Raw genomic sequence first — 8,508 nt, 5'->3', positions numbered from 1 at the left:
GGACCGCAGACCCGGAAGCAGAACGTGGAACGCAGATCCGGACGTAGAACGTGGAATGCAGTGTGACGTACATTACAGAACGTTCTTCTTGGAAGCGAGGCGTGGAACGCACGATAAGGAAGTGTCTGACATTAGCCGGTTAGTGACCGCAGGAGGGGGCGAGCGGTGACCTCTGCGGCTGGAGAGCGGGTATAACTCTTAATCTGCACCGTATACTGTGTGTAATCCCCAATATGTCTGTATAAACTGGCCCCTATTGTGGAAGGGGCAGACACGTGTCCTCAGACCCTCATAATGTTACAGATTACTCAGTAATACTGATCAGTAAGTGATAACCACTGAGCCACCGTATATTACAACCTTCTTGTCAGGGACCAGATAATGTTCTCATTCTTTTATTGCAGCCTGCAGCAGTGGCCATAACCACAACTCCCATCATCTCTGGAAATGCCGTTCTCTGATTTCCTGGCGGCCCTTAAGGACAACCCTTACTTCGGGGCTGGGTTTGGTCTGGTTGGTGTTGGGACAGCGTTGGCATTGGCCCGTAAAGGGGCCCAGATTGGTGTGGTCGCCTTCAGGAGACACTATATGATAACGCTTGAGGTGCCGAGTAAAGACAAGAGCTACCAATGGTTGCTGAGCTGGATCTCTCACCATGCCAAGCGCACCCAGCATCTGAGCGTGGAGACCTCCTACCTCCAGCACGAGAGCGGCCGGGTCAGCACCAAATTTGACTTTGTCCCCAGTCCCGGAAATCATTTTATTTGGTAGGTGTCACTATCCAATTCCCATTTATATTAATAGATATTTAAAAAATATATCTTTGGAGTGTCAGGAGATACAATAAAGGATTTCTGTTTTAAAATAACTTTAGTGGTTTGCCCCTCTGTAACAATTACATTGGATGTTTATCTTCATTCCAATGGGATAAACACAAACCTGGTCTTTGGTAGAGTTTTTCGGGTGCAGAAAATGCAGCAGAGAGGAGTCCTATCCCAGAACAACGCAAATGAGCAATTCTTCTATTTTGATATAGATATGTAGCTGAAAAGCACAGGAGGAAGCCATAAATATAACGACAGGCATTTAATTTGTTCCAATACATGAAAGACATCCGAAGGATGACCATCTCTATTTAACGTGGTAAAACGCGTGACATAGGTAGCTGACACTTTCAATGGATTTTTGATGGATCTTTGAAACATTTGCCAATCTTAGATATTTATTTATTGCAGTTAAAATATTCTCCACATTTGTCACTGATTATTTTCAACTTATTCGAAGACCTTTTCACTTTGGCATCTAAATTTTTACGACACAATGGAATTGTACAAAATTGTGTCGCACGCTGGTTGGGAACCACTAGTTTTAATGGAACAAAGCTGTATGGGATATCAAAAAGTTATATACGATATACGTACTTTGGGGCTTACATACAAATCAAAAGAAGTTGACACTCCAAATGTTCAAACACAGAGTTTCCTTCTACATGGATATTTCTGTAAGAGAAACTCAAAACTTCTGCTGATGAGAAACCATTTATTCTAAATATGGGCTCAAAGAGAATAAAGAAAAACCATATAGTGTAACAAGTTAATTACCAAGATATCCTCCACCCAAAAACATCAATGGTACCGAGAGTTCTATGATAACAGGTTTTCAGTCTCTGTAAAGGTGTAGCCATCATTCATTCCACCCAGGGTTTAGTGACCTCCCCGACCCCCCCTGTGGGTTGTGCTTACTCCAAAATTTCTTGTAGTGTCACTTTGCACTCTCTAGGAATTTCTCCATAACACCTGAATGTACTGCTCAGTCCAGGGTCTATCCTCCTCCACACAATTCTCATACAGCCAAAAGGTCCTGGAAACCACCTGATTTGCAACGCGTTTCGACTTATCTATTAAAGTCTTTATCAAGGCAAGGAGTCTATATTTACTTACCAGGCTGCATACATTGGAGCACTAAAACGGTACCTATTCTATATTTTGTAAAAACTACATGAGAGTATAGTTCAACATATGCAAAAACATGGACTGTGATACTTGACGCGTTTCGCTCACAAATGATTTTCTTGCAAAAGATGGCAGTTCTATATTTAAGTATTTTTATGCATTGCAAAAGTTTTTGGGTAGCTGCAGGCTGTCAGTAGGACGTTCCCACATGAGTTTTATATCCGCTCTATCCAAATTTACTCCCCGTTGCACATGTTCATGAGATGAAACTTATTAAAATGATGGTGAGATGCAATAGAAGCTCACCAGGGATCTGTAAAATGCACAGGTATCACGTTGGAAAATGCCGTTTGATGGTCTGAGTGTCCGTTATTCTTTCTTTTCTATTTCCCATCATCAGGTACCGAAATAAATGGATTCGCATAGAGAGGAACCGTGAGAAGCAGATGATCGACCTTCATACCGGAACGCCCTGGGAATCTGTAACTTTCACGGCAATAGGGACCAAGCGGGATATTTTCTTTAATATTCTGCAGGAAGGTACGATGGTGTGAGTCTCCAAATCTGCTTTTTATGCCCCATTGAAGCTTGCAATCTATATTCCCGGGCAGCACAGTGGCCTAGTGGTTAGCACTTGTGCTTCGCAGCACTGGGGTCATGAGTTCGATTCCTGACCATGGCCTTATCTGTGTGGAGTTTGTATGTTCTCCCTGTGTTTGCGTGGGTTTCCTCCGGGTGCTCCGGTTTCCTCCCACACTCCAAAAAAACATACTGGTAGGTTAATTGACTGCTATCACAAATTGACCCTAGTCTCTACCTGTCTGTCTATGTCTATGTGTGTGTCTATATTAGGGAATTTAGACTGTAAGCTCCAATGGGGCAGGGACTGATGTGAATGAGTTCTCTGTACAGCGCTGCGGAATTAGTGGCGCTATATAAATAAATGATGATGATGATGATGATGATTCCCTACCACACGGATAAACCTAGGCACAGGCTAAGGTCCATTTAGACAGCAGCCAATTAGTCTACCAGTATGGCAGTGTGGGAGGAACCCCACCCCCCCCCTCCCCCCCAAACATGGGGAGAACATCTATACATCACACAGATAGGACCCTGGTCAGACACTCTCATGGCATCTATTTATATGTGTGAAAAGGGATAAGTGGTTAATATGATCCAACATAGGTAAATTCAATCTCAGCTTTTGTAAGTGGGAGCTGTCATGTCTACATGTCATATGATCATCAGAGAGGGTTATCCAACATTCCGGGGTATCACTAATACACCAATCACCAAATTCTGCGGTGTAAATTTCTCAAAGGGGTCCCCAGTATAAAATGTATATTAGTTGTAACTACTTGATTGTTGTTTATTGCAATACTGCACAAAGAGAAAATATTTTTTTTCTGACATATTGTAACACAGGTTATTATTATTATTAACCGTCATTTATAAGGCGCCACAAGATTTCCGCAGTGCCGTACATAGTAGAAACTAGACCATACCGGGTACAACAGTACAGAATAATAAACAAGTAAAACTAAGACTCCAATAGCGTCAAACATAGCAAGTACAGTGATGTTGGAGGAGAATAAATGGTAAAGAGACAGAAGGGCAGAGGGCCCTGCTCGTAAGAGGCAGGTGACACAGACTGCAGGCACGAGAGGAGCACGTACAGGGGAAGAGAGAGGTGAGGTGATCAAGCATGGAGAGGGTTAGGTGTGTGGCTGGTAGGCTTTAAGGAATAAATTAATTTTGAGAAGCACAGGTTAAGGGACCATCTGAAAGAGTGAGGAAGGTCGTTCCAGTGGATGGGGGACAGCCCGGGAGAAATCTTGGATTCTGGAGTGGGATGAGGTGATCATTGGCCGAACGCCGGGAATGGGATTAAATGGTGAATGAAGAGGAGGTTAGAGATATAGGGGGCAGTTGAGTGGGAGAGGAATCTGTAGGGGAGCCAGTGTAAGGCCAGGGAGAGAGGGGAGGTAGAAGAGGATCAGCAAGAGAGGAAGATGAGTCTCCCAGCAACGTGGAGTATTGAAGGAAGGGGGGTGAGGTGGGAGCGGGGAGGCCGGTGAGGAGAAGGTTACAGTAAGCAAGATGGGAAATGATTAGTGTGTGAAATTCAGTTCAAATAAGTTGGTAGTAGAAAGCAAAACATCCCCAAAAAAATATTAACGCTGCACTACCACCTTCAACCCCCCCTCTACCCCCCCCCCCCTCCCTCTCCTCCCCCCCGCCCCCCCCCCCCCCCCCCCCCCAATCCCCAGCCTGGGACCGCTTGAAGTCTTCTTTTTCCAAGTTTCCAATGAATGCCTATTCCTTGGATTGCAGGATCCGTATTCATTGCTTTATTCTAATTTTCTTCTTTTATTTCCTAATAAACAGCCAGAGAATTAGCGCTGCGTCAGCAGGAGGGGAAAACAGTCATGTACAGCGCCATGGGTGCAGAATGGCGGCCGTTTGGGTTCCCGCGTCGCAGGCGCCCCCTGAGCTCTGTGGTGCTGGAAGAGGGGATTTCGGATCAGATTGTTCAGGACGTGAAAGGATTCATTGACAATCCCAAGTGGTACAGTGACCGAGGCAAGAACAGATCGTCTATTGATACTTGATATCCCTGTGACTGTTGTCTCTGCGATAAATCTGGGTCTATTTTATGGGTTGAATTCATTTTGGGAAAACAGCCAAGGGCCGAATCACAGAATTTTTTTTTTTTTTTTTACCCTCCCCCATGCATAATTCCCATAAATCACCCTGCAGGCTGATAGCAGGGAGCCGAGCTGTATAGAGTGCCGGTACTCCGCTCATTCAGTCCCGGTACTCCGCTCATTCAGTCCCGGTACTCCGCTCATTCAGTCCCGGTACTCCGCTTATTCAGGGCCGGATCACCAGATAGGGAAATGTAAATTAAAAAAATGTAAAATATGATGGGGGATCATAATGGATCCTTGAATACGGGGAAGGAAACAATTAAACTGGAGAATCCGTTTAATAACTGACTGTGTCATATTCCTTGTTTTTAATATGATATATATATATATATATTTTTTTTAATCCAGGAATCCCATACAGAAGAGGGTACCTTCTATACGGACCACCCGGGTGTGGGAAGAGCAGTTTTATGTCAGTATTACTTTACATCCCTCTTTGTGTGACTTTTTACCCTCATTCACTCTCCTCTCTTTATGTCGCTCTTGTCTCTCCCCCCCCCCTCTGTTTTCTAGTTCCCTTTACACTGACTCACCCCTATGTGTTACCCTGTTTGTCTACACCTTCCCCTTTAGATTGTAAGCTCCTGTGAGCAGGGCCCTCTTCCCTCGTTCTCCTCATTATCGTTGCCCTCCGCACGCCAGCTGTGTGTCGCTCCTCCTCCCTGGGCTCCTGCCTTCGGTCTCTCCCATGTCTGCCCACCTCCCTCACTGGCTCTGGTCCTGTTGTGCCCACGCTCCTGGGTACAGGTTTGGTTTGCTGTGATTCCCCCCCCCCCCCCCCCCCTTCCTCATTTTCTAATTATAGTGTTTTCTGGATACCCCTTGCACCTTATTGCCCTGTATGAGTCTTAGCTGTGTTGTGAATGTGTTTATTGAATTGTCTTGTAATGCCATGATGTACTGTTGTGGTGTTTGCTCTCGGCATGGTGCTCCAGACCCTTTGTGGCTCCCTATAAATAAAGGATAATAATAATGGGTGGGGCAGTAATGATAGAAACAGTATAACAATTGATTAAAATTAGTTTCAAAAAGATAAAGCAATGGATTTAGTAAAAATGTCGCAGGAGGGTGCACACAAGCCAAGTTAGTCATCTGAAGATAAAAATTTATTTTTTTTAACAGGAGCAATGATTGGTCTGCCATGTAGTCTCTCCTCTTTGTTATACAAATACCAGAATTCTCTCAGCTTCAGTACAGTACATATAGGGCCTGAGTCATTAAATGTAAATGTTCTCTGGGACAAACCATGTTGCAATGCAGGGGTGGAAATTAGTTTATTATTTTGCATTTATGGAAAATTCTGGCTTTTGTTTTCATGTAACACACAAATGCTTGATAGTTTTATTTGTACACTGAAATTTAAAGTTAATCTAGGACATGCCCTACCCCAACTATAAATCTATCTCCACATTTTAAATTTACTTCCCCCTCCAATGCAACATGGTTTAGCCCAGGTGCAAACTTACTTTTTTTTTTAATGCTTTACTCTCTTTAATGACCCAGGCCCATAATATTTAGTGTGTCCTTACTAGCAATGTTACCCATGCTCCACTGGCTGCGCAGGGCTTCACTCAGAAGCCCTGCTGGAGAAACCTAGTTATTTCGGTAACACCCTGCTTGAGCTCACATCTGACCATCTCCATGTACCACCTCTGTTCTTGTCTAAAGAAAGATAAAATCTCCTATGAATACAGTGTCTCTGTATAACGAATGAGGCACAGACGGGAGCTCCAGATATCCGTCTGCCACCCTCATGCAGCTGAGATGAAGTGTCTGATGAATATTTGTATAGAGCTGCCTGTATTGTAGACAGCTCTGGTCTCTGATGTGATCTCCTTTTATATCTGTCCTCTCAGCACAGCCCTGGCCGGGGAGCTGGAATACAGCATCTGCTTGATGAGCCTCAGTGACAGCAGCCTGTCAGACGACCGTCTCAATCATCTCCTGAGTGTGGCCCCTCAGCAGAGCATCATTCTCCTGGAAGACGTAGACGCTGCCTTCGTCAGCCGCGATATGGCCAAGGAGAGTGAGTATCTACGGGGGGTGGGGGCTGCCGCGTTCATCCATTCTACATCCCTTATATATAAACGTTGTGTTCTGACGTCCTCTTCTGTCCCCTCTGAATTCCGCTCCCTGATTCTCCGCAGATTTTGAACCTTTGCAGCCGATAAATTGATGCTTTTTTTTTTTCATTGCATATTTACATTATTTGATGCATTTATTAGTACACAGTCAGCTGTTTAATGCTCCCTTATCCTGGCCATACAAACAGCAATATTGCAGCATGTGTGAGCCAAAAAATGACGAGATAGGGTACAAGATTAATCGTTATTGGGCATAGTGGTAAATCTGGTGGGAATATGATCGCAGGTCACCGCTGTTGATTTACATAGTTCGTTGTTTTATACTGACTGGTTCATAGTGTGCAGTGAGGTGTAGTCTGTGCCTTTGGTTTTCCTTGTTGGGATAACCATTCTAGTGCAGAAATAATAATATAACATGGATACATTATACACGTCTCTCTCCGCAGATCCAACCGCCTATCAGGGTATGGGTCGGCTCACCTTCAGCGGTTTGTTAAACGCCCTGGACGGCGTCGCTTCCACTGAAGCTCGGATAGTTTTTATGACGACCAATCACATTGACAGGTGGGAGAGTGAATAGCCTGATGTTTTTTGTGTTTTTATTCAACATTACAGTCTATTAGAATATCCTAATGCCATGAAATGTTCTGTATCACAGTAGATGCCTCTAGCATTTTACACTGAGTGTCGTATTCTCTGTATGGGAAAGGGGTGTATTGCTGCGGGTAAGGAATACTCATCTCTCTATGTGGTACTGCAGGTTGGACCCAGCGTTGATCCGTCCAGGCCGCGTGGACGTAAAGCAGTATGTAGGACATTGCTCCCGCTGGCAGCTCGCCCAGATGTTTCTGCGGTTCTACCCGGACCAGCCCCCTTCATCAGCAGAAGAGTTTGCGGATTCCGCCCTGGGCACGTTTGAGAAGATCAGCGCTGCCCAGGTCCAGGGTCATTTTATGATGCACAAAAACGACCCCTGGGCGGCCATAGAGAACATTCAGTGCCTGGCTCTATAACTGGCAGGTAAACGGGATCTGGTAAAAGATCTTTATGGGGGTGTCCACCCAGCTGCAGACTTGTCTGACTACCACCTAGACAACCGGCACCTCCCTTACTTACTGTTTCCTGATTGGCTGGCTCTCAACTGCAGCAACTAATTGCAGTAAAGTATAGAAGGGGTGGAGCTGACAACTGCAGTTGTCAGGGGACCTGGAAAATTACAGGTCTGCAGCTTATTGGACGAAAGAAATAAGAAAAGAAAAAAAATACCAAGACATAGGATAATAATTTTGCATAGTATATAAATGTAATCGATCAATACAGGTTATTTCCTTGGATAAACTTAAATATTTATTAATGAATGTTTTTCACGATTCTCTGCCACAATATTGTAATGTAGCAGTAACGTTGTTACAACTGATAGATTGTAGTCAGAATAAACCTCTTCAGGAATGACATTCAGTTATAAAATCTGTTTTTTTAGGAACTATATTGTCGATGTTAATAGTTCCTGCAGAACCCTCATTTCTAAGACTGGGATTAACGATTTACAGGACCCCACGGCTGTCGGGATTGTTTTGGAAAAAGGTTCCGCTCATCGAGTCAGGAGTAAAAAAAATATAAGAGCAATGAACTTTTGTTGCCTCATAATGAGGTTGTTTTATAGAAGGAACTTGTATTAAATAAAAGCCCATTTATTTTTAACAGGAGTCTGCCTGGCTGTTTTGTGCCGCCGTGAATTCATATTTTGTATTTAATATT

General features: G+C 44.1%; 1 protein-coding gene across 3 annotated transcripts; it reads left to right on the top strand.

Annotated features, from left to right (window-relative positions):
- The first annotated feature begins 32 nt into the window (after positions 1-32).
- Positions 33-8,451, top strand: BCS1L (BCS1 ubiquinol-cytochrome c reductase complex chaperone). 3 transcript variants are annotated; one of them, XM_075181038.1, is made up of 9 exons: positions 33-189; positions 405-767; positions 2,353-2,492; positions 4,344-4,538; positions 5,015-5,078; positions 6,523-6,692; positions 7,197-7,314; positions 7,511-7,770; positions 8,231-8,451. In XM_075181038.1, exons 2-8 carry the CDS (start codon positions 448-450, stop codon positions 7,761-7,763), a joined length of 1,260 nt encoding a protein of 419 aa, XP_075037139.1. In that variant the 5' UTR covers positions 33-189; positions 405-447; the 3' UTR covers positions 7,764-7,770; positions 8,231-8,451. The 3 variants fall into 3 exon arrangements, with proteins under 3 accessions (XP_075037139.1, XP_075037138.1, XP_075037140.1); XM_075181037.1 differs by lacking the exon at positions 33-189 and adding an exon at positions 213-324; XM_075181039.1 differs by lacking the exons at positions 33-189; positions 405-767 and having other exon boundaries at positions 2,423-2,502.
- The last annotated feature ends 57 nt before the right edge of the window (positions 8,452-8,508 follow it).

This window comes from Mixophyes fleayi, chromosome 7, assembly GCF_038048845.1.
Source record: "Mixophyes fleayi isolate aMixFle1 chromosome 7, aMixFle1.hap1, whole genome shotgun sequence".
In the NCBI taxonomy this organism is placed as follows: domain Eukaryota; kingdom Metazoa; phylum Chordata; class Amphibia; order Anura; family Limnodynastidae; genus Mixophyes; species Mixophyes fleayi.
This window is presented reverse-complemented; position numbering and strand designations above follow the sequence as displayed.

What these genes read in the sequence shown, in the direction of transcription:
- BCS1L (XM_075181038.1), top strand. Translation starts at nt 448, where the DNA reads ATGCCGTTCTCTGATTTCCTGGCGGCCCTTAAGGACAACCCTTACTTC. An exon ending in CAAGTGGTACAGTGACCGAG is followed by an intron (nt 4,539 to 5,014) that starts GCAAGAACAGAT and finishes TTTTTAATCCAG; the next exon opens with GAATCCCATACAGAAGAGGG. An exon ending in TGTGGGAAGAGCAGTTTTAT is followed by an intron (nt 5,079 to 6,522) that starts GTCAGTATTACT and finishes CTGTCCTCTCAG; the next exon opens with CACAGCCCTGGCCGGGGAGC.